The 26,912-nt window shown below is 36.6% G+C and overlaps 1 protein-coding gene across 2 annotated transcripts in view; it reads left to right on the forward strand.

Annotated features, from left to right (window-relative positions):
- CRAMP1 (cramped chromatin regulator homolog 1) overlaps positions 1-26,912 on the forward strand; it is a 119,881-nt gene that overhangs the window by 40,253 nt on the left and 52,716 nt on the right. For both annotated transcript variants that reach the window (XM_036738512.1, XM_036738511.1), the window contains exons 4-6: positions 1,429-1,582; positions 7,196-7,279; positions 19,754-19,802. In XM_036738512.1, the coding sequence (XP_036594407.1) occupies positions 1,429-1,582; positions 7,196-7,279; positions 19,754-19,802 (287 nt within the window). The remainder of the gene's footprint in view (positions 1-1,428; positions 1,583-7,195; positions 7,280-19,753; positions 19,803-26,912) is intronic.

Here is a 26,912-nt window from a genome sequence, read left to right on the forward strand (position 1 = left end):
ATGCTTAACTCTACTAATCATTAGATGCTAACTATCATTGATAAAGTAAGCCCAAAATATTTCTTTTATTTGTTACATCTTATGTTGTTAATTTCATCTGTCTTGGCAGTAGTTGAAGCAAAGTAGTGACTAGGACATTGGTTGTGATCTATCTGGAACTGACTAGTTGCAGTTTATGTAATTCTGAAAGTCTCCTTCTAAGGTTATAATAAGACAAGAAAAGATATCTCCAAATATCTTAGCTTTTTAGAAATAGCATCTATGTAATTTCCCTTTAAAAATATAACAGCTGAAGCTCTTTCCCCTTTGCTACAATCTCTGCTTCTATTTTGATTATATCTTCTTACATCTTCCTCCTTGCCTCCTTCTGCCTTTTCACTTTCTTCAGTGATTTGTCGTTTTACTATTTTTCTTTTTCTTGTTCACTGATTTTTCCATTGCTTTTCAATTCTTGAGTCTTACTTTCAAAACTCACTGCTGCTTTCTCTATCCTTCCTTTCTCTCCATAGCTGGTGATAACTATACCCATAATAAATACATTTACTTATATTCATTAATCTGAGTTATTACTTTCTCCTATCTCCCATTCAGCCTCAGTGTTATCTTTTACTACGTACTTCTCATCAAATTGTAAACACTATACTTCTTCACCTCCCTCTGTTTTTCTTTTGTGTCAACCATTCCTTTTTGTGTTTTGTTTGAAACTTATCAGCAGCTTGTTTTTGATACTAAGATTGTTTAGCTGCTGGTTCTTCTCATATAGTTTGTCAGTGTATTATCTTTTATGAAAATGTTTTTAAAAGTTACATTTAGCTTTGCATGGAAGCATTAAAGAGAATAAGGGCACAGGTACCAGTGAGGGAATTAAATGTACAATTGTTCCCTTAAGGATTCTCATAGTTTATAGTTAACATATCTGGAATTATTCTATTAAAATGTCATATTTAATTCCTAGTGAAATGATTAAAGTAAAGGTATAGGACACTCAGTACATTCTGCAATACTGTTTCTGAAGGTGAGGTGTTTGAAATACTTGTAAACGTATATGTTTTTCTGCTAAGATTACAAATATACATTACTTTGAGCTTCAGGGTCTTGTACTGTCTTCTGGCATGCATATCTGTGACCTCATGTTCTTAATAGTACTTTTTAACTGGGGAACCATGATAAAATTTAAGTTTCTCTTCCAAGATTTACTCCTATGTGCTCATCATTTAATGTATAATAGTTGTCTTTTGGTCTTTCATCAGATTTTATTGAAAAGAAAATTAGTACATAGCATAATTATAAAGAATAGTTTACATTCTTGTAGTGTCCTCTGTCGCCCTTTTTCCTGCTAGATAAATAAAAACTAGAAAGAGTCTATTTCAGACAGGAAGTAGCATTGTTTTTATCTCTTGCATTTTTAACTTGGCCTTTATCTTCCAGCATGGGAAAGACTTTGAAGCAATTCAGAACAACATTGCCCTGAAGTATAAGAAGAAAGGCAAACCTGCAAGCATGGTGAAAAACAAAGAACAGGTCCGGCATTTTTACTACCGTACCTGGCATAAGATCACCAAATACATCGATTTTGACAATGGTGAGTTTGTGACCGAGCCAGTTGCTAAGGAGGTGGCTTAGCCAGGAATCAAATGAATTTGGATTTTGGTCAAATATTTGGTAAAGAAAATTTGCACCCATTGAATGATTCTATTTTCTATTAAATCGAAAAATTTACAATAGACCATTTTCCTGGAACTACTCCTTACCTTGAGAAAAACAACACAAAATAGTGTGTACATACTGATCATAAATTGTCGAATTCTAGAATAGAAAAAGACTGTAGAAAATATCTAGTCTTCTTGCTTCATTGGGGGAGGATTGACATATTCAGGATCACAAAAGTGAGTCAGAGCTAAAAGGGCATGTTGTACCTTCAGCTGTGGACAAACACATGTAGAGAAACAAAAATCAGGACAGACTCTGTCCATGGCATATGTTATGACAAGAACACTGAATCTGAAGTCAGAAAATCCAGGTTCACATTCTGGGTCAGAGACTTAGTAGCATTATGACCTCGAAAAAGTGACTGCATCTCTCTGGGCCCATGTATCCTCATCTGAAAAGTGCAGGCGTTGGACCAGATGATCCTCTAAGTCCTGAGGTTGTAGAATCACAGGATTTCAGAATTGAACGGGACTTGAGAAGGCATTAACAAGTCCAGCTCACACTTGAACAAGAAACCCCCTATAACATAACTGAAAGATGGACCTTTGGCCTTTAATTTAAGTTCTCTCATGAGAAGGAACTTGCTGTCTTCTCACATAGTCCAGTCTACTCTTGGATAACTCTTGTTAGGGAATTTTTCGTTATATTGATCCTAATCTGAATATTTACAACTTCTGCCCACTGCTCCTTGTAATGCCCTTGGACCACACAGAACAAGTAAGGCCCTTTTGTCTTTGTAGTCCTTTGTGAAAGATTATATTGTAATTAGATATCAGAGAAAAAAGGAAAAATATGGTTCTTACTCTCAAGGAGCCTGTTGTTTTAAAAGCCTAGGTAGAAGAGAGTATCCAGGAAGATATGGTGATCAAAAGAGTCAAATGCTACAAAGAAGTCAAAGAGAATTTGGATTGAGAAAAAGTCATTCCGTTTAACAGTTAAGAGAATTTGTTAACTTTAAAGAGGGCAATTTCTTTTGAATGTTTAGGTTAGAAGATATATTGTAGGATTTCAAAGGGACTATTGAGGAGAAAGCAGAGGCAACCTAGCGTAGACATCTCCCTCAAGAAGGTTAGCCAAGAAAGAGAGGAGAGATGTTAGATGATAGTAGCAGGTATGGAGAGATTGAATAAGGGGATTTATTTTTTAAGGTCGAGGGAAAAATGGGCAAGTTTGTAGGTAGCAGGGAAGGAGTAAGTAGATAAGAGATTTAACATTAGTGAGATAGAGTTGGGATGATAGTGGGGGCAGTCTGCGGGAGAAGATGGAAGGGGACGGAATCAAGAGTACATGTTGAAACGCTGACCTTCAGAAGGAAAACGGCCCCCTCTTCATCTAAGACAGTAGTAGTGAAGGAGGAGATAATGGGGGAGGATTTTTGAGGAATGTGAGATGGAGCAAAGAGGAGAAGACAGAGCTTCTTGTTGAAGGGCCTCAAGATTTTCAGCAAATCTTAAGGAAGGTCTTCATCTGAGAGCCTGAGGGGAGAGAGTGCCATGTGAGGCTTGAAGTTGGAGGAAAAAGTTTAAAACAGCCTTTGTGACAAGCGGGATAGTGAATTGTTTAGGGAGAAGTAAAGGAATTGTCTTGTTGCAGTGAGGTCCCAGTTGATCCAAGATAGCATAAATTTGTAGTGGTTTCATGATTTCTTACAGTTTAATTATCTATATATCGTGGATCACATAAGATAATAGATATAAAGAGCTTTGCAGACCTTAAAGTGACATATAAATGCTAATTATTATTATGTCAATTCTTTACCAGAAATATTTGATAAAGATTTTTCCCATTTGACCTCTTTCCTTTTTAACTTAGTTGTATTAATTTTGTTTATCCAGATGCTTTTAAATTTCGTGTAATTGAGATTACAAATCTGTTTTATCTTTCATGATCTTCTCAATTCTTTGGTTAATAGTTCACCTCCTAGTCACAGCTTAGAAATAATCATAACATTTATGGTTCACATGATCATTAATCAGTACTTTTTTTTGCAATAAATTTTAAAAATGATAATTTTTATTTTTTTTCAAACATCTGATCACTTCATTTTCTATATATTTACTAATTTGTTTAAATTTTTATCCAAGAAAATATTTCAAAACATTTATCTGTGGATAGGACCAGATGAAGAGTTTTTCCCATTGAGCCAAATAGCCTTATGTGTTTAATGGCTGATGAGACACTCTGCTGAACACTTTGCCTCATTACCAGGCTGAAAGAATTTGCTAAAGTGATGGCATGTTGGGGTTTTCACATATATTGCACAAATTTGTGTGTATATATGTGTATATATCTATATCTGCTCATATACATACATATACATATCTATCATCCATATGTATAATAATTTCTTTAGCATTTTGATAGTTTGCCTTTGATTTTTCTTTTCCTTTTTTTCTCTTCCCTCCCTCCCCTTTTTGATGAACCTAATGTAAATTTATACTGAAGTCCTACTCCAGTGCCTTGTTATGGTGCGGAAATAGCCCTGGCTTGTCTATAGCCTTGACAATGAATTGTGTGCTAACGAGGTTTTGAATATAATCCCAGCAACAGGCTATCTGCTTTCTGAGGACTGCATCATCAAATACAGTGAGGCTTGTTGCTAGTAGACTGCTGAGCTGATGGTGAGCTCTTTGGTCTTGGCAACACTCACAACATGTGAAAAATTTTAAAATGCCCCTCAGTTGTATGCATCCCTCTTTTGCACTAATAGTGGAAGAATAGAGTGAAAGGAGATGAGGGTACTAGGAATGACATAGTTATTAGACCTTTAACTTAGCTGTTGATAATTCAGTGGTGTATAATGATGAAAGATATGAATTGTGTCGGTCTTGACATTTTTGCTATAAATCAGAGTTACAGATACCCAGACTTATGTGGCTCATGGCTTCTCTTTTGAGGGGCAAATAAAAGGAGTTGACAGTTGTTTTTTTCACTATATCAAAGGACAGGAAACATAATTGTTGAAATATTTCGTCAACTCTTATCTTTTATTATTTATGATAAATATTTGAAAGAAAACTACCGTGAAAATAGTTGCAGCTTATGCACCAATGTTTGTTGCAGAGAATGAAGAGGTACAAAAGTTCCACAAGGAACTTGTATAACCCTGTAAGTTAAGCACCGCACATACTTTCGTATTAGTGATTTCAATGCAAAGGTGGAACTAGGTGAGGATTGAGGAAAATACTCGAAAATATGGCTCAGTAATAAGGAATGAGAGAGACCAGTAATTTAGAGAGTATATAGAAGCCTCATGCCTACGTGTCATGGATACTTTTAAGAATTAGAAGGTGTTAGACATGGGAAACTCCAAATATCATAAAAAAGGAAATTGATTTTATGTTAACAGACAGAAAATGACTATTTACTGTTGCAGCAGTTATTCCTTAACAAGCTTGTGTGTACCATCAGATCTACTTTTTGGAGCAAAGAATAAAATTTGTACAAAGCTTGAAGAAAGTATGTTAAAAAAAAGATATGCTAAACAATTATAATAATAATTCAGTTATAATCTATTTAAAGTAATTGATGATAAATAGAATGTGAATGGAAGAAATGACAGACACTTCAGTAATTTCATATGGAAATTTAGTCAGAAAATGCCAACAGAGCCTAAATAGTGCCTCAGCAAACATTTAATTTACTTGCTGAGTGGAGAAAGATGGCATCCAATTTAGAATATGAACTCTTTTTTAGAAAATATTAATCAGAAGAACATTGGAAAACTATGAACAGTATTACTTTACAAAATACAATGAAGGAGTAGTGAGGGCTTAAGAGACCTAATTGTTAGGGCATTTAAGATCAGAGTGGAAAGAAGACAAAGAGGAGAAAAATGGAAAATATGTGTTAATATTTTTATTGCAATAACAACTGCTAGCATTTCTGGTTCCATTTCAATGAATTGATGTGCTCCTTGGTCCATGATTTTTGCTTCAGAGAGATTCTTGATATTCTAGTTGAACCATGGATTGCTCTTATTCTGGAGCTCCCTAAAAGTCCTCTGAGTCTGTGACCACTCCAAGGATTTAGTTTTATTCTAGGAAAGATCCAAAGATTTGTTTCTGAGGTCATAAACAATCCTTTTCCAGAGGGGACCCAAATTTCTGAGATTATATGAGAAATCAGTACAGCCTTTTGGGAGACTTTTAGGCCAGGTACTAGCTATGGATAATCCTACCTGGTGCTGTGAAGACATGGTAAAATCCTCTCCCTACAAACTTGCCTTTATTTCCTTTGTTCTTCTGTCACAAATCTCTAGCAGTTCATTTAGGGGGGTAGATTGCATTCCCGTGTACACTTTACCTTCACATTAAGTCATCAGTAAGCTATCTGTGAGCACTCCAGTATGACACACTAAGGTAGGGTGGCATGATTACTGCCATCAGCTGCTCCTCAGTTTCCTGTTCTGATGGCACATCTGCTTCTGGTAACATATACATTTATTTTATGTTAACTATGAAAAGATCCAGTGTTAGTGTGTTTACATGATGACCTGGTTTACTGTACTGTCATTCCCAGGCTTGATGACAGTTAACTGATTATGGTGACCTTAAGGGTTCTGTCATTCTCTGGCAGACCCTTTCTTGTGTCCACAGCAATAGCACTTCAGTTTATCTGATTATTGAGAGAGGAAAAGGCAGCCACAGAGTTCTGAGTTAGAGGGATTATGTCTTGATTTTACAAAAATTTTCTTCCATTTTTTAAAATGGCTCATCACTCTTTCCACTTCAGACTTTCAGGTATTGACATTCATATTTTCCTTGCTTTTTCTAATGGCCTTCCTATTTCCTTTGATATTCCCAGCACGTTTCCTAGTCTGCTGTCCCAGGTTTTCCTAGTATTCACCTCTTTCATCTCTTTACTAGTCCTTCCTTCAGTGTCCTTACATATAGTAGTATAATCTAGGATTGATGACTCCCTTGGAAGAAATGGAGAGAAAATAGTCAATACAAGTGTATTAAAGAGTTAAGGGAGGCAGTGACACATTTGTCTTCTTTGGGGTGTAGGGGAATGAAACAAAGGATCGTCATGCTTGTTTTTTTTCATCTTCCCGCCTGGACCTTGGCTGGATCGTCTGTAGGTTCCTGTTACATTGGATGAGAGAACAAGTAAAAGAGAGGCCTAAGTTCATGTGGCTGGGACTGTCTGCTGCAATTCAGATACTCAGTATTACTCAAATGAGTCTTGATGAGATCCAGGGGTTTTGTTTTGTTTTGTTTTGAATATGGACTTCTAAGTAGGGAATGGAAAGAAAAACTTGATGATGACTAAGTTTAATTTTAAATATGCCCTCTAAAGACACATCATTGGGAATGGACTTTTTCATCAAACATAGTGACATATTTGCTATGCTGGTTAACCATTCACTGTGTGTATTTGAAACAATTTTTTATAACCTTCCCTCCCCACCACATGACCGATTTAACTTACAGGACATTTTTGTATTTCATCTTAGCAGTTTTGTTCTATTTTTGTTTTTCAGTGTTTTCTCGAGGACTGAAAAAATCATCCCAGGAACTTTATGGGTTAATCTGCTATGGAGAATTAAGGAAGAAGATTGGGGGCTGTGAGTATGTTATGTATAACATGGGAAAGTTATTTGATATTTTTAAAATAATGTGCCTTTATGTAAATGTTAGGTTATATTATCTCTTGTCTTAAATTATTTCCCAGTAATTTATGACTTAATGAGGATTGTTCTTTTGTGAGTGCACCAGTCATGCAGAATGTCTTACACCAAGTGTTCTAAACTTAGGGTCTGTGAACTTAATATTTTCATATCTACTTCATTATGATTGGTTTCCCTGACAATCTTGTGTATTTTATTTTGTGCATTTAAAAGCAAAGTTCTGAGAAGGGATCCCTAGGCTTCCCTAGAGATGCTAAATGGTCCAGGACACCAACAAATTTAAGTTTAAGCTCAAAAGAATGTGCAGAGTATTTGTAAGCTATCAAATGGTGATTTTTTTTTGAAGTGATTATTCAAAGAAAAATTAAATATCATAAAAATTATAGTTTGTAGCGAGGCAGCATGTCCTGATGGTTAGAGAGCTGGCTTTAGGGTCATGAATGTTCACATTCACATTCTACCTCTCATTCATCCTGGATTTGTGGTCATGGCACTTAGCCTGGTTCCTGTCTCATAGTAGGAACTTAGTAAATGTTTATGGATTGATTATTGATTTTGTCTTTGGACGGGTCTCTTAACTTCTCAACACCAGGCAATTCTCTTAGGTTATAAAATGCAAAACAGTTGCCAGTCTGCATTCTTAGGTGGAAATTCTTCACTGAAAGTACTTAGGCTAATGAAATCACAGGTCTAGACCAAAATGAAAAATTGTAAATGAAGATTAGAGGGATTTTAGAGAATTAGATAATTTGTTCTAATTAGTGACTGTGGACTGGCAGTATCCCTGATAACAAGACATAGCCACAATCAGAATGCGTGACGTCTTGGGGTGGGGAGGGGAGAGTAGAGATGGGGAGAAAATAAATTAAAAAAAAAAAACAAGACATAGTCATACCTTTAAGAAGAATATATTTCTAAAATACACAAGAATAACTAAAATTGTAAATACCAACTTGCTCTCATTTATCTGTCCGAAGGGATAGGGGAATATGGATTTTTGTTCTCAGTCTGAGTTCTTTACTACTTTCTGGTTTCAGCCTGATGAGCTCCAAGTTATTCAAGGGTGGCCAGAAGACTGTACCATGATTTACTTGTTGCATGTTAACATTTTTGAGACTACATTATTTTTACAACATATCATTAATACGGTACTTTCACGGTTGCAAAGTGCTTTACATATATTATCTCAATTGATAATTCATTCTAGAGGGACTTCCAAAGCTGTGCAAATTGTGATAGGAATTAATTTATAAGCTCACATTTTAAAGGGTCTTGGGAAAATCAGTTATTCTGTAAGTTTGAATTTCTGTTGATGGTTGTCATTGGTATATCAATTCTTCCCTCCCTTCCGCCTCCATATTGCAATATAGCAGGGCATTGTAGTTGTGGTCTGTGAGAGTTTGGGAATGGACTTTCAACTAGGATATTCCATTACAAATCTGAGGGCAAGGATTGGAAAAGCAAACATAATTTGGTGGCTGAGGATCCAAGTAGAAAGCATTTATGAAGCAAAAGCCAAAGTCTGTAGCAGGGTCTAATCATGGAACTGAATGGATAGTAGTGATGTCTGACAGAAGTTAGTTTAAATCAAGAGCACATTATAATCTAGGTAACCTAGAATGAGGTGAGGTCTGAGTTTTAGTACCTGGTGAGTAGCAGGGTATTAAGTTAAATGAGGAACAGAATGGAATGGAAAAGCATTTATCAAGGGCTTACTTCATGCCAGGCATTGTGCTAAGTCCTGGGAATACACATAGAAAAGTAAGATAGTTCTACCTCTAATTTGAAGATACAGCACATACAGTTTACCTGCAGGATAGATGCAGATACTTAGTGTACACTGTTGGGAATGTATTTGGAATTCTTGAAGTCCTTTGCTCTAGAGCATTCCTCTCACTACTGCTGCCCTCTGTAACAACTGCAGTTTCTATATAGTGGTTAGACATTTATTTATAAGAGAAGACATTTAAATTACATCAAAGTTCTGTACTGTGAAATTATCCATAAATGAATGTTCCTGTCATCTCAGCATATCTAAAACAAAATGTGATCAAAAGACAAAAATATAGACCTGCCTGTTAGTGATTTTATATGTAATTAAACTTAAAGCAATCTAAATATCCAGTGATAGGGGAGTTATGAATAAATTGTAGTATAATGATATGATGTAATTCTGTAATATAATGAAGGCTGAAAAGTGTAAGTAAGTATGAAGAAATTTGGAAAGAATTTGATGCAATACTGCAAGCTGAAAACGCAGAATCAGAAGGACCCTTGTTAGGCTGTTCCTCAGACACAATGCTCTATTTCTCGTCTCCGTGCCTTTGCACTAGCTGTCCTTCATACTTAGAACTTCCTCCCTCCTTACTTCCATCTCTGAATTTCCCTGGTTTCCTTCACAACTCAGCCTAGGGTATGGAGCCAAGATGGTGGAGTAATAAAAAGCAATGCAGCAAGCTCACCTCCAAAAACTTCTCCAAAGAGACCTAAAAAATGTACCAGTTCCAAATCCTGATGGAGAAATCCAGAGAAAGTCACAGTGCATCATATGTTTAGCCCACATATGGAGACAGATGGGGAGGTCTGTGAACACTGGAGATGGGTAGGGCCAGGAGCACATTGAATGAAACACCCCAGTGTCCAGAGATAAGCTGTGCACCAGGGCAAGAGGACATGCCAGACTCGGTATGTACCGAGGCACTCCTAGACCCAGACCGAGGCATTACACCTGGGACATGTGCCAAATGGGAGCTTTGTCACCTACTACCCAGCTCCAGTTCACAGATCTTTGGCAGAGTGAGAAGGAGGTTTACACAAGGGAGTGGTGTCCCCAGAGAGGAGGCCTAGGACTATGTTTGGAGAACGGAGGACATTCATAAGCAAGCAGCAGTGGTGATTTGGTTCAGACACCCAAGCTCAGAGCAGGTCTCACTTGTATCATCAGGAATTTGCAGAGAGTTCAGACCAGGGGGTCAGCAAACTGACTTTGTCCTACTTCAGACTACTTTGGGAGCACTAAAACCTTGCGGGTCCCCAACCTGTCCCTGAGATTCTGGAATAACAACACTAAATACCTTCCAGAAATGTGTCACAGCCCACCCTATCAAGTTTGAAGCTAAGGATGAGGCTAGAAGAATGGGTAAACCAAAAAGGAACCCCATGAGTTATTATGATAGCAGAGATGCTCAAGATATGAAAACAGGAGAATGACTTCAAAACATGCCATTAGTGCCTCAGAGAAAAACATGTCTTGGGCTCAAACTTGGCTAGAATTACTGGGAAAAAAATAGGCAATTAAAAAAAACTTTTAAAATGTTTTTATAAGTGGAATGAAAGCTCTTTAAGGAAAAATGGAAAACAAGTTAAGAGCCATGGAAGAAAGCATTTGAAAGGGAATTAGCACTTTGGCACAAGAGCTATATTGTCCAAGCAACAAATTCTCTGAAAATTTGAATGGGCCATGTGGAAGCCATGGCTTCATGAGGTAACAGATGATAAATATGAAAACAAGTCAAAAGGCTGAAAAAGTGGAAGAAAATGTAGACTATCTCACAGTAAAAACAACTGACCTGGAAACTAGATCACAGGGGAAAAAATTAAGAATCATTGGACTCTCTGAATATCATCACCAAAACATCACTAAAACAAGAGCCTAGATATCATATTTCAAGAAATCTTAAAACTACCCAGATCTCAGAACCAGAGGCAAAGTGGAAATAGAATCTTCAAGAAACCCCCAAATAAGAATTCCCAGGAACATTATAGCCACAATCCAGAGCTTCCTTGTCAAAGAAAACATTCTGAAAGAAGCCAGAAAAAAAGAATTCAAGTACCATGGAGCCACAGTTAGCATCACACATAATTTAGTAGCCACTACTGTAAAAGAACTGAGGGCTTGGAGTATGATATTCCAGAAGGCAAAGGATATGGGTTTATAGCCAAGAGTAATGTACCCAATAAAACTGAGAACAATGCTATAGGGGAGAAATGGATCTTTGATGAAATAGAGGACTTCCAAGCATTCCCAGTAAAGAGACCAGAGAACTACAGAGGAACTCTGAAGTTCAAACACAGGAGTGAAAAGAAACATAAAAAGATAAATATGAATGAACAATCCTAAAGGGCTAAACAAAGATAAACTGCTTGCATTCAAAAGTGGGGAAATGATATGTGTCCCCATTGAACCCTTTCCTTCCCCCTCTCATCATCAAGGTCCATAGAGGGAATCCAGTTAGACAAGGCTTGGGAGTGTGTTTCTGTTATGTCTTGATGATCTTTAGAAAAGAATGGAAAGAGAGGGGAAAGAAAGGTTAGGGAAAATTATCTCAAATAATCAAGATACACAAGTATATATCCATACAAATAAGGAGGGAGCAGTGCTGCTGACACTTGAACCTCACTCTCATCTGAACTGATCAGAAGAAGGAACAATACAAAGGCATAGGCATAGACACAGTTGAGTACAGAATTACATTTCACTCAGCAGGGAGATGAAGAAAAGGAGAGAAGGGGAAGAACTAGTGGGAGAGTAGATTAAGAGATGAATTAATCCTAAGTAGAGCAAACTCTAAGAATGTACAAAAATATTTATAACTGTGTTTGAGGTAGCGAAGAATGATAATCTGAGGGGGTGCCCATAAATTGGGGAATGAACAAAATATGGTATATATACATATATGCACATGTGTGTATATGTACATACGTGTGTGTGTGTGTGTGTGTGTGTGTATGGTGTAGCCAATATGGAAGATTGCTTTGATTGAGTATACATGTTTGTAATAGGTTTTATTTTCCTTGTGTTCTTAATTGACATTAGGGGATTGGAGTGGGAGAATGAGAAAGCAGATCTTCAGTGATTAAAACAAATAAAAAATTGTTTGAAAAGGGACTCAGCTCAAACCCTGATTTCTAAAGGAGCCTTTTTTTTTTTTGGTCCCACAAATTCTGCCTTTTTCTTGTATATTTGCTTACATGTTGTCCACCCATCACATGTGAGCTCCTTGAAGGCCAGGATGGTTCTGGTTTTTTGTATTCCCAGCATAAACACTTAACAAATGCTTTTTGACTGTGCTCTTCCCCCCAAAGCCCTTGTACTCTGCTTTCTTCCCTGTTTCTCCTTTTAGGACCACTATTATTCCAGTCTTGAAAAATCCAAACTAGCTTTGATTCCTCCCCTTCCCTCATCCTTAATGTCCAGTCAGCAACCAAGTCTTATTGATTCTTCCTTTGAATTGACTGTCATTTAATTCTTCCTTTTCCATTCCCACTACTACCACACTGGCTTATTCCATTATTCCAAGCTCATACTTGCATTTTTGTCAGTCTCTAAATTAGCTCCTGCAGTTGATCCCTGCTCTATGATCCATTATGCATGCAGTTGCCAGATGAATCTTCCCAAAATTTTGCCTCTGTTATGTCTCTTCCTTATCTAAAACCCTTTTCTGAATTCCAAAGGACAAAGTCTAAATGGCTTAGCCTGGCATTTGAGACTCTACATAGTCTGTTTGCAGCCTACTTTTCCAGCTTTATCTTCTTACTCCCATTGAAAAACCATTCGCTCTATCCGGATTGGAAAGTTTGTTGTCACTTGAACATTTCTCTGTGCTTTTGCTCACACACTCACTTTTCTTCCCCATGTAGTTAAAATACTCCTTATCCTTTGGAGCCTGACTTAATTCTATGTTCTATGAAAGCACCATTGTCACTCTAGGCCACTGGTGTCATACTCAAATAGAAATGATCCCCTTGGGCTTCTGATTGACTTAGAAAACCACAAATTAACATGATATGTATTATATTTTCATTTATTATGTTAAGCATTTCCCTATCACGTTTTAATCTGGTTTGGCTTCACTTGTGATTTTTGGGTCCTATTCTAGACCTCTATTCTAGACCATTCCTAATGACTCAGAATATTCTTTGTCTGTGCTACTTATTCTTAATTAATCATGCAGTACTTTCTGTTATCTCTTATGTTTCCTTTTTTCAAATATTATTTATAAATTGTTTAAACTTGTGTGTCATATCTTCTCCATTAGGCAGTGAAGGACCCATACTCTTTTCATTTTTATGTCTTCTACAATGCTTATCACGCTAGGTGGCTCATAGGTGGAGTTTAGTAAGTGTTTAATTAGTTGATATGTTCAAGGAGTGTGCTTTAGACAACCTGAGTGTGCTGTAGACAATTCACTTTTATCAATTAAGCATATCTACTGGAGAATTTCTGATCAATCCACAAATGTTTATTAAGTGCTTATCATGTTTCAGGCATTGTGCTACCTTTTCTCAGAGGGAGAAACAAGTTTGGTATTCTCTGGCTGTGTGGACTGGTGCTGTTTCCATAGCACTCGTATTTAAGTTATTGTTTGTGTGTGTGTGTGTGTGTGTGTGTGTGTGTGTGATGTTTATTTTTTAAAAATTTTTGATAGATTTTTTTAAAATATCAGCTACATTTCCTGATATAGCCTAAGAATTTTTTAATAGGGGAAAAACAGTGTAGGAAAACTAAACAATATATCAAAAAAGTCTGACAATTATATGCAGTGTTCCACACCCATAGTACGCAACTTCCACAAATAATCAAGGTCAAGGTGTTTTTTCGTATCTCTTCCTCAGGGCTAAGCTTAGTCATTATAATTTCATAGCACTCAATTTTATTACTGTTTTATGTTTTTTTCCTATTTACATTTTGTAATCATTGTATATGTTGAGTTTATGGTTCTGTATAGTTTACAGGTGGTTTTTTAATGTAAATAGTATCTTATTTTTTTCCCCAATCACATGTAATGATAGTTTTCAACATTCATTTTTTATGAGTTTTTTTATTCCAAATTTTTTCTCCCTCTCTTTCCCTGACCCCTCTCCAAGGCAGCAAGCAATCTGATATAAGTTATATATGTGTAGTCATGTTATACAAGTTTCCATATTAGTCATGTTGTGAAAGAAGAAACAGAACAAAAGGAAAAACAAAAGCTCAGAGAGTAAAAATAGTATACTTTGGTCTGCATTCAGACTCCATCACTTCTTTCTTTGGATGTGGGTAGCATTTTCTGTACAGGTGGTGTTTTTATGAAAGAATTGTCCCATCAGTTTCTTCCATCTTTACTCTTAGAAGTTGAGAGGTATATTTTCCAAAATGAAATTGCTTAAGTGTATTTTTTTTTTGAAAGCTATAGGTCTTCCTTTCACTCAAGAAGTCCTCAGGTTAGTGTTCATTTTAGTAATAAAGGCATATGAGAGATTGTAATTAACCTGGGGACTGTGCTAGCATTTTAGGTTTTTTTCCTTTCTTTGCATCTCTAGTGGTTAGCATGATCATTGCTTAGGGAGTACTTAATAATTTTGGACCAACTTCCCATTCCTTCCTTTAAAATATATCTCTTTACTATATTGTTAAGAAGCCTAATTTCCTGTACTTGTTATTTAAAAGTCTGTTTACCACTTTATTTACAGACAAGTGATTACATCATTTACTTACTAGTTTTGTGACAATGGGCAGATCACAACTTCTCAGTGACTCAGATTCTATAAAATGGAGATAATCCATTCAGTTCAGAAAGTCTTCACTTACATTGTACAGGGTGGGGAAGAGAGTGCACAGATGACAAGTAGAGAAAGTAATGTCAGGAGGGGGAGACTGCTAACCATAAGGGTTTTTGGAAGTCTTCACCGAGGGTATGACACTTGAGCTGAGCTTTGGAAAAAGTTGAGACCAAGATGACCAATTGATTTCTGCGAGTGAGACACCTGGCTACTTTCATACCTGAGCTGTCATAGCATAAATACAGGAAAGCGAAATGTTGAATTCAGCAAACAGGTCATTATTTACTTTGGCTGAAATGTTGATAGAGTTCTTGAAAGGGAATAATATTGAAGTAAGCTTGGAAAAGGTAGGTTGGAGTTAGATTGTGGAGGACCACATTTCCTATCTTAAAAGTTTCTGCTGTCTTAGAGATGACAGAAAGACATTGGCTGTTTTTGAACAAGAAAGTGACATAGACATGAGAAAAGCCATTTTTGTAGCTCTATGGAGGATAGATGGAGGCTGGGATAGGAGTAAAGTCCAGGCAAACTGTGATGAAGGTGTGAGTGAGGGTCATGGAGAGATGGGGACACAGATAAGAGATGTTGTGGAGGTAGAAGCAGCAAGACTTGGCAGCTAATCAGTAGGGTAATATTTGTAACACTGACCTCATTAGACTTTTGTGAAAATCAAATGAGATTAAGTATACAGTTTTGTAAAAAAGCACTGTGTAAATATTAGCTGGATTATTGTTTTCCCTCTAGCTTTTATCCAAATGGACTTTTTAAAAGCAGAATATTCTGGGATTTTGTAGAATTGAAGGAATTGTTTTTCATGGTTTTCTCGCATCCTTCTCATTTCTCTTCCCAATTTTTCCTCTACTTCTCTAACTTGCTTTTCCAAATCCTTTTTGAGCTCTTCCATGGCCTGGGACCAGTTCATGTTTTTCTTGGAGGTTTCTGTTGTAGGCTCTTTGACTTTGTTAACTTCTTCTGTCTATGTTTTGGTCTTCTTTGTCACCAAAGAAAGAATCCAAAGTCTGAGACTGAATCTGGGTGCATTTTCGCTGCCTAGCCATATTCCCAACCAACTAACTTGACCCTTGAGTTTTTCAGCGGGGTACGACTGCTTGTAGACTAAAGAGTTCTATGTTCCACGTTTGGGGGGGATGTGCCAGCTCTGCCACACCAGCACTGCTCCTTCCCCAAGAACCCCCAACCCGGACTGGGCTTAAATCTTCAGCAGGCTGTGTACTCCTGCTCTGATCCGCCACTTAATTCCTCCCACCAGGTGGGCCTGGGGCCGGAAGCAACAGCAGCTGTAGCTGCCCCACCTCTGCTGCCCCCTGGGGCTGGTAGCCGAACCACAAACTCCTTCCACTCCCGCAGCTTTTCCCACTAACCTTCTCCACTGTCTTTGGTGTTTGTGGGTTGAGAAGTCGAGTAACTGCCGCAGCTCACTGATTTAGGGTGGTACGGCACATTCCGTCTGGCTCCTGGTCTGGTTGGTCCACGCTGCTCACGCTGAGCTCTGCTCGGCTCCCAGCTCCCAGCTCCGTGTGGGATAGACCTCACCCAGAGACCATCCAGGCTGTCCTGGGCTGGAGCCCTGCTTCCCTCTGCTGTTTTGTGGGTTCTGCTGTTCTAGAATTGGTTCAGAGCCATTTTTTTATAGGTTTTTGGAGGGACGTGGCAGGGAGGTCACGCTAGTCCCTGCTTTCCAGCTGCCATCTTGGAACCATGAAAAACAAGTCAATGACTTGCTAAAGGAGACCCAAAAAAATACTGAAAAATACACTGAAGAAAATAACACCTTATAAAATAGACTAACTCAAATGGCAAAAGAGCTCCAAAAAGCCAGTGAGGAGAAGAATGCCTTGAAAGGCAGAATTAGCCAAATGGAAAAGGAGGTCCAAAAGACCACTGAAGAAAATACTACTTTAAAAATTAGATTGGAGCAAGTGGAAGCTAGTGACTTGATGAGAAATCAAGATATTATAAAACAGAACCAAAGGAATGAAAAAATGGAAGACAATGTGAAATATCTCATTGGAAAAACCACTGACCTGGAAAATAGATCCAGGAGAGATAATTTAAAAATTATTGGACTACCTGAAAGCCATGATCAAAAAAAGAGCCTAGATATCATCTTTCAAGAAATTATCAAGGACAACTGCCCTGATATTCGAGAGCCACAGGGCAAAATAGAAATTGAAAGAATCCACCGATCGCCTCCTCAAATAGATCCCAAAAAGAAAACTCCCAGGAATATTGTCACCAAATTCCAGAGCTCCCAGATCAAGGAGAAAATACTGCAAGCAGCCAGAAAGAAACAATTTGAGTATTGTGGAAACCCAATCAGAATAACCCAAGACCTGGCAGCTTTTACATTAAGAGATCGAAGGGCTTGGAATACGATATTCTGGAGGTCAATGGAGCTAGGATTAAAACCAAGAATCACCTACCCAGCAAAACTGAGTATCATGCTCCAAGGCAAAATATGGAATTTCAATAAAATAGAGGACTTTCAAGCTTTCTCAGAACTGAATAGAAAATTTGACTTTCAAACACAAGAATCAAGAGAAGCATGAAAAGGTAATCAAGAAAAAGAACAAGAAAAAGAAATTGCAAGGGACTTACTAAAGTTGAACTGTTTTGTTTACATTCCTACATGGAAAGATGGTGTGTATGATTCATGAGACCTCAGTATTAGGGTAGCTGAAGGGAATATGCATATATGTATATATATTTATGTGTATATATATATATAAGTGAATGTGTATGTATATATCTATGTGTATATATATGTGTGTATATATATATATACATATGTATATATATATATATATACACATACAGAGAGAGAGAGAGAGAGAGAGGGGACACAGGGTGAGTTGAAGATGAAGGGAAGATATCTAAAAGAAATAAAATCAAATTAAGGGATGAGAGAGGAACATATTGAGAGAGGGAGGTAGGGAGAGATAGAATGGGGTGGATTATCTCACATAAAGTTGGCAAGAGGAAGCAGTTCTGTGGGAGGAGGGGAGATGGCAGGTGAGGGGGGAATGAGTGAATCTTGCTCTCATCAGATTTGGCCTGAGGAGGAAATACCATACGTACCCAATTGGGTATCTTACCCCACAGGAAAGAAGAGGGAGGAAGATAAAAAAAAGGGGGGGATGATAGAGAGGAGGGCAGATGGGGGTGGAGGTAATGAAAAACAAACACTTTCAAAAGGGGACAGGGTCAAGGGAGAAAAATCAATAAAGGGGGACGGGTTGGGAAGGAGCAAAATATAGTTAGTCTTTCACAACATGAGTATTGTGGAAGGGTTATACATAATGATACACATGTGGCGTATGTTGAATTGCTTGACTTCTTGGGGAGGGTGGGTGGGAAGGGAAGAGGGGGGAGAATTTGGAACTCAAAGTTTTTAAAAACAGACATTCAAAAAGAAAAAAAAAGTTTTTGCATGCAACTAGAAAATAAGATACACAGGCAACGGGGAGTAGAAATTTAGCTTGCCCTACAAAAAAGGAAGGGAAAAGGGGATGGGAGGGGAATGGGGTGATAGAAGGGAGGGCTGACTGGGGAACAGGGCAACCAGAATATACACCATCTTGGAGTGGGGGGGGGAGGGTAGAAATGGGGAGAAAATTTGTAATTCAAACTCTTGTGAAAACCAATGCTGAAAACTAAATATGTTAAATAAATAAATTAAATTAAAAAATAAAAAAAAAATAAAAAGAATGGAAAGAATTGTATCACTTGGCAGTCATCTCATTTCCTGTCCTTGGAACCCAGATGATTTAATAAGTTTCTCAGGATTGACTTTCTAGTACCATAGTACTAATGAAATTCCTTCACTGTTCATTATAGATAATCTAGATTTAGTTATTAACAATTGTTTAAGTATGCAATAAATAATCCATGAACAAAATAGGTACGCAGTTTTTATTTTCCTTTATACAATATCCAAAATTAGAAGAATTGCATTTCTCTGTATTGTTTTGTTCACTTGGCAACAGATATATAGTGTAGATCCGAGGAAATAGTGATTTGATTTGGTTTTCTGAGCTCATGATTTATGTCACAGACTGTGTTGTCGCTTCCACACCAACTTCTGTAAGCATGGACAAGATGCTGCCATCTCTCTCCACTCATTTCATAGTTGAGCTTAAGGCCTTGTAAGCCTAATTAAGTTAATATGCTTACACACATGCAGACCAAAGACCTAGCCAGCACGCAGTCTCTTGTTTTTTTTAATTAGTTTTGTTCCCTTTATTGTCAAAATGTTATATTGGAATAGCTCCTTTCTTCCTATTCTGCTTTAGAGCACAATATGTTTCATTCAAATGAGTTATATATTATGGCAAATTATATTATTAAACAAACAGAAAGTTTTATGGAGTATTTACTATGTACAGGTGCAAGGTATTGTTCTGGCCCTGGGACACAAAGATTTACAAGTTGAACATAATTAATTGTCGTATGAGTGGTGCCTACTAGTGCAGTAGGAGATATGAGGAGGGGAGAAATTTCATAGTGTGGAGGGCAAGGAAATCTTCATAGGGAATGTGGGATTTTGAGGTAGATCTTTAAAAAGAGGTAGCTAGAAAGAAGGGTGAATATTTCAGGTAAATGGAATTGTGTAAACAAAAGAACAGCTTTTAGAAGAAAAGCTTTTAGTCTTGTCACAATCTGAGGATGTGGATAAACTAGTTTGGTCATAAAATAATGTTGATAGAAGAATAAGTAGGAAATGAGATTAAAAGGATGGGGTTGGATTGGAATTTGGATTTGATGCTTAGAGCAATAATGGCCACAACTTGAACTTTGTGCCTTAATTGCATCATATTCTTATTTGAGTATTTTCTTTTTCATTTGAAGGTATGGATGATAAGAATGCCACAAAACTGAATGAACTTATTCAAGTTGGGTAAGTCAGTATCTTATTTTCCATTATTAATGTGCTCTGCTGATTGGATAAGTATCCTGATTCTTTTGGAGAAATTTTACAGGTTGATTTAACACTATATATCTTTATGTACTTTTTAATTCTCTTTTCCCAGTGAAAACAATTAAATATTGATTTCATAATAGATCTTAGATTATTTGTTGGAGAAAATCACACTTATTGGTTTCTCCTATGCCACCCTCCTTAAAAATTTGACTATAAAAAAAATTGACTATAATGAAAGTATGAAAGGCAATTGATATTACCTAAGAGTATCTGAGCATATTATCGGGCAGCAGCGGGGAACCTGTGGCCTCAAGGCCTTGGGTGCAGCCATTTGACTGAGTCTTAAGTTTTACAGAACAAATCCTTTTATTAAGAATTTGAGGGCCACATGTGACCTCGAGACTGCAGGTTCCCCACCCCTGCTATAGGGCTTGATCGAAGGCTCCTTACATTGTTCTTACTGTACACAGTCCTACTATTTCAATGTTGATCCATTCTATAATCTCTTACAGCAGCATACACACATATTCTCTCCCTTTGCCGGCACATTTCTTGATTTCATAAAAAGTTTGTATTCATCTCCAGTTTTCCTCTTGGATTTAAAAACTATTAGCTGATGTTAAAGAGGCAAAAGAACTTTACAGGCCAGTTTCACAATTGTATGATTAGTCATTGGATTTAATATTCTGATATTATCATAGCACATTGTGGATGCTGATTGAGCTTCCTTTCTTTATAAAGTACTGGCATTTATTCTTCCTTTTCTTCTTCCTTCCCTTTACTCCCTTCCTCTTTCCCTCTCCCTTTTCCCTTCTCCTTTTCCTTTCCTCTTCCCTTTCCTTTCCTTCCTACAAAAAAACAATTCACTGTCATCTGAATAAGTACAGTTACAGTGATTAGCTACAGATAATAATTATCTCTTTCAATTGTTCCTAGTAATAGATACAATTGCAGCTGTACCTAATAAGCTATTACGTTATTTGTTTGACATCATAAATTCTACCTTAAATTAATCCTAATTAATTGGCTAAAAGACATAATGGCTGTATGTGCATAAACAGGTGGGTAAGTATTCCCTCAGAAAACATAATTTAACAAACTTTAAAGCTCCTTGAATATCATCAGTAAATTAGCTAACTGGTTACCAGTAAATCTAATAGGTAATTATTTCCTAACGTTTCTGCTACTTGTTGGTTAAGATACGACTATGTCAGAACAACAGGTTCCTAAAACCTACTTTGATTTGACTAAGTTCATTGGTGTTATGTTATAAAGTCGTTATAAATCCGTAATTGCCTGGCAGATTTATAGTGAAGTATTCTAATCCTACAGTTCCTCTCAGTTCACTCTTTTAAAATAATTCAGAGGGAAGTGTTTCGCTGATGTCTTTGCTTGATCATAACCCCCTTCTTACAATAGTACTGTACATTTGAACTTTTTGCCTTAAACCGAGGAACAGACAGTATAGTCTTCAGTGTTTGGTACTAGAAAACACCACGTGATATCTGTACTAGATAGCCTAAAGCTAACACCTGGAATGGGAAACTACTGGGAACTATTCAGGAAAAAAGAAAATCTGCTCTTGTCTTAGTATAAATTCTCTTCCGCACAAATACTTAAGCACAGTACAGTAAAATCCCTTTTTTATGTAGCACTTTTGGCACAAAAGGTGGGTTAAATGGAATGGAAGTATCTGCCTAGTAAAGAAGTTTTGAAAGGTATTTAGAAGTTTTTCATGTGATTGCTTTCCCCACATTTATTTACATTTTAATTCAATAGTAGAAGTGTATGTTTTGTTTTCCCATCATTATTCAAATGTAGTAGATTTTTATCAGTAATAAAATTTTTAGGTAAATTGTCCATTTTTATTTTTCCAGAAGACTTTATTTGAAATTACCTTAGTCATGTTCCATTTTATAAAAGTGGAATTTTGTTGATCCAGATTGCCTTTTGTATTGTTTTTATGTGAAAAAGTTTAGTGTAACATAAATGATTGATGAACCGGTAAAAGAGGCTAAACTTATACCTCTAGAGCAGAGGTTCCCAAACTTATTTGGCCTGCCACCCCCTTTTCAAAAAAAAATTACTCAGTGCCCTCCTGGAAATCTACTTACTTTTAATCTTTAACAGTGTTTTTGAAATATGCATCATTGCAAAAATATATATAAATTTTTTTTAAATGATGCATCTTAAGTTTAATAATTTATTGTAAATTTGTTGTTTTCCCTGTATTGAATTTTTGATGATGCAGTATTACACCATGTAACTGTATAGTATCATATTATGAACAAGTCATTACATGCACATATTCCTGCCAATGCATGCTGAATTTCCCAACAATACGTGACATCATCAACTCCCAATACTTGCTGGGTAAGACCTGTTGGTGGACTTGACCATTGATCAATTATAACTTGCATTTTGTGTGTTTATTTGGAAAATAATGTAATCACTACAACTTTAACTCTGTTATGAAACATGTTGGAAAGATTTTTCAAAATTTTCTTCTCTCTCCTTGTGCTTCTAACCACCCTCTTAATTTATTCAGCATTCCCCCAATTGCCAGCCTACTGCAGCCCCCCTGGGATCATGTTCCCCCCCCCCCCTCCCTCCCCCCCCCCCCCGGGAATGGCCCACTTTGGGAACCTTTGCCTAGGGCCTTACCCTAGCACAATGCTTTGCAAGTAGGAAGAAGTTGATTTGAATTTATGTGCTTTAGACCACTTGTCAGCTAAGAAGAGTTTTCCTTGCAGTATTATGACTAACTCATATAACTTTAAAGGACCCATTTTTCTCTATTAGTGTTATATTTAATTTGAAATGGGACTTGTATATATTGGTTTTTACCTTGTGGTTATTGAACCTAAAAAAAAGGAATGATGCAAGCTATATTTCTTGACCTTTGTAGGGAAAATAACATTGCCATAACAGAAGCTTTTACTTTTTACATGAAATCTTTGACATCTTTAAAGTCCATTTGTCCATTCTGGAATTTTAAATTTTTATTTATGGCACCACTGTTTTCCCAGTTGCCATGGCTCAAAAACTCAGCCACCTTTGAAAAAAAAAATTACCTTTTTGTTTTTATAAATCTGACAAACATTAACAAGAATGAACATTGCTTCATGAAAGAACAGGAAAAAGAACTGCATGTGAAATAATGAATCTCCACTATGTACACCTTGCCTTTTCAAAAGTACATTTCAAGTTTAAGAAGTTCCAACAGTGCCCTGCTTTGTGTGTGTCCCCTTCTAAGCTTCCTCCTGGGGTCTTCTGCTTATATTTAGTGATCTGTTGATTTATCTTTTCTTACTTTTTATTGGTATCACTTTCACTACCCACAGCTCCTGGTAATTCCCTCCTCCCCCTATCCCCCAATAACTCTTATAACATACATGCATACATTTATACTGATATAAAGTTAGTTCACACATTGGTCATATCTGAAAATTGAGTTTTTATTCTGTACCTTTAGTATACTAAGAAAAGGTTGGAGGCATACTTCCTTATAAATTATGGAATTATGATTGGTCATTGCATGTAACATAATTCTTAAGTATTTCACAGTTGTTTTCCTTTATAGTGTTGTAATAATTGTATAAGTTGTTTTCCTGGTTCTGCTCCTTTCATTATGCCTCACTTTATTTTTTTTATTCATTTTTATGTTTATGCTGAACTTTAAAAAGCACTAAATGGAATGAAACTGCTTATCTACAGCTTTCTTTTCTTTTTTTAAGTATATAGTAAGATCAACCTGTGGTTTTTTAAGCTATCCTGCTTATCTTATCCTGTCGGGACACTTTCAACCTTCTTTCAGTAGTCTTCCCCTCATTTAAAAAAAATGGCTCTGTGACCTTTCAAAATCTGACAGCCTCTCCCTACAGCTCTTCTCCAAATTGGAAAGAGAAGCAAATACAAAAACAAAGTTCTTGTAAAAAAAAATATGCATGGTCAAGCAAAATCAAATTCTTCTGTTGGCTATGTCCAAAAATGTATGTTTTACTCAAGATCTGGAGCAAAGCATCTTTTTGTCAAGAGGTGGGTTCATTCAAATCCTTCAGGCTTTCTTTGACCCTTTCCCAGTGGTCCTTTCTTAAAGGCATAGAAACATCCATTACATTCATATAACATAATTTTTTTAGCCATTCCCCAATTGATGGGCATTCACTTTGTTTCCAGTTCTTTGCTACAACATAAGGGCTGTTATAAATATTTTAGGTCATATTGGTCCTTTCCCTCTTTTCTTTGATCTGTTCCAGTTGTTTGGGAGATGGACCTCACTAGGCATTGTTCTTGTTGGACTGTGTAGTGACGTTTTCTTCTCAGCTTTTCCCATCAGGACTTATTTCTATTGATGCTTTTAACAATCCATAAAAGTAGTAGGTGGGACAAAGAGAAGTCATTTAAAGTACAGTCAGATACTTCATGGAACCCCCCCTCCAACCAACTGTAAACACACATTGATTTATTAGAGTACTGCAAGTAACTGTTTGAAGCTATTTTGAGAGTTATAAGGGACGAAATAATTAGCTCAAGGCCACATCCTCTGCCACAGAGGTAGGTTAACTTTGGGTTCCTTTGTCTCCTCCCTAGTCCCTTCCACAGAATGCTGACTTGTCCACAGTAATCCTTTTATCACATCCTTTCTTTGTGCAGGACCCTTCAATGGAATACTTATTGTTTGTTGAATCGGATCATATGATCAAAAATTGAGTTAAAAAATACCTTGGAGGCCATCTAGTCCAGAAACACCAAACTCTCTCCCCATTTTACCAATGAGAAAATTGAGGCTCAAAGTGTAAGTGGCAGAGGCGCGAGCTCCTTTACACTAAATCTGATGCTTCTTCCGCTGAGTTGCGCTCTTTCCAAATTCATCAGCATTGCAGTCTTCAAGAGCTGATCCCTGGACTTATCAAACTTATCATTTCCTAGTCTCCACAATGCTCTCTTCGTTCTTTTCAGGCCATTACCTTCCCGACTTCCGCATTTACATCTGACTTTGTCTTTCTGCTTTTTCTCTTGATAGTCTCCCCTTTATTGAGTGCCAAAAGTCAAATTTTGTTTTTTCCTCATCTTTAGCTATGAACTCATTTTTAATAAGCATTCTTCTTTTAATAATCTTACCAAATGCTTGTAGTTACCCATGCCATTCTCTCAGTTCCTCTATTTTCTGTAGCATATGCTGCCTGAGATTTGTTTTCCAGATTCATTTTTGTCTAGTCTGCTCAGCCAGAGTTTAAAGTCCTTTAGACAGGAGGTATTTCTATGTTCTTGTAGGCTTCGCAGTGTTTATAATAATGCTTTGCTTATGAGACGTGTACAGTAAATAATTGTTCACTGAACTATATCAGATTTCTGAGCCTAGGTAGCACAAACGAGAAATGTCTTTCCAGGACGTTTTAGAACATTTAAAATAGTTTAAGATTAGAGATTCAGAAGGGATCTGGAATTCTCTTTAATTACACGGAAATATGTAGATCTTAGTACAAATGATACTTTTCATTCTTTTTGATTACTGGGTTTAGGGGTTCTCCCTAATGAGTTCTTAGAGTCTATTGAAATGTTTTGCCTCAAGCAATTAGTGAGCAAGTTGAAAACAAGAGAGAGTACAGGTGAATTAGAGAGTTTTAAAAATAGGACCAGAACTCTCATTTCTGATCTCAGGTTCATAGGATTTAGAGATGGAATGGAATTCAAATTATCAAGCCAAGGACCTTTTTATAGGCAGACAGTAAGGTTTTGATATTTGGGAAACCAGGCATTTGCTTACACTCACATATTCTTTGCTGTGCTTTGTTTTCATCACAATCCCTAAAGTAGAATAATCCTTATGTAATGCTGCATAGAAGTAGAGATGAGTTCAGTATTTATTAAGTGTCTGCTATGTTCTTGGGTCACTAGTCACTTGAGATAATGAAACAAAAACAAAGCAGTTCTTGTGCTTAAGTGGCTCACATTCTACTAGGGGATACCACATAAACAGAGATAAGTTTTAGAATGAAAGGGAAGAAAGAAGGTTTATTAATTTATAATCAATTAGAATTATTTACTGATACCTGGCAACTGCAGACAAAGGGATACCATAGGGATTTTATTCTGTATGCAATAATATAGATGGATTTTTTTTCCCTGACGAATCAGCTTACATTGCTTTAGGCTCTAAGTGTGCTTTTGTACTTTTGAAAGCTAATATTTGCTCACATTATGTAAGTATACAACATTTGGCAATATAGTACATTTTATTTAAATGTTAAATTTTTCTTTTTGAACACAGCAGTCTCTTCCCAATAAATACTGACCTGTTGTACATTCCCATTGAAAAGTTAAAACAAAACCTGTATTATAGCTATTGTGACCATCAGGACATGTGACTTTCCACTCTTACAGTTTATCAGAAAAAAAAAAGGAAGACTGTTTTGACATCAGTCATCTAGAACCAACGTGGGCTGTTATGTTTAACTTAAATTCTCTTATCTTTTAGTGCTCTCCTAGTTTATGTTATTATAGTCATTTGTCACTTTTGTTCTGCTATTTTTGTTTTACATCTTTTAGTCAGGCTTTCCCATGTTTCTCAGAATTCTTCATAGTTAGCATTCCTTATTGCAAAGTAGCATTATTATATTTCATTAGCACAATTTGATGCTGCTATCAGCAGGCAAATAATTGCTTTGCTGCTTCTTGCTAAAAACGTACAATATACCTGTGAATATATTGGCACATATGGAATCTTTCTGTCATTTTTGTCCTCAAGGTATAATATCAGTAGTAGGATCACTGCCACAAGTATAAAGGGCTTAGTAACTTTTAAAAAATAATTCCAAGTTGTTTTCTGGAACAGTTGAACCAACTTAGAGCTCTACTAACAGTATGCTTGTATTTCAATAGCCCCTTAAATACTGACTTTTCATCTTTTTTATTATCTTTGCTAATTTAATAGGGATAAGATAAAAATCTTGATTTTTGAAAACAATTATTTTTGCATTATTAGGCATTTGAAGCTTTTAAAAATATGGTTGCTAACTCTTTTCATTGACCAACTTATTAACTGGGAACTGACATATATTTCAGCTTATTCTCTATAGCTTT

This window comes from Trichosurus vulpecula, chromosome 9 (assembly GCF_011100635.1).
Source record: "Trichosurus vulpecula isolate mTriVul1 chromosome 9, mTriVul1.pri, whole genome shotgun sequence".
NCBI classification, from domain to species: domain Eukaryota; kingdom Metazoa; phylum Chordata; class Mammalia; order Diprotodontia; family Phalangeridae; genus Trichosurus; species Trichosurus vulpecula.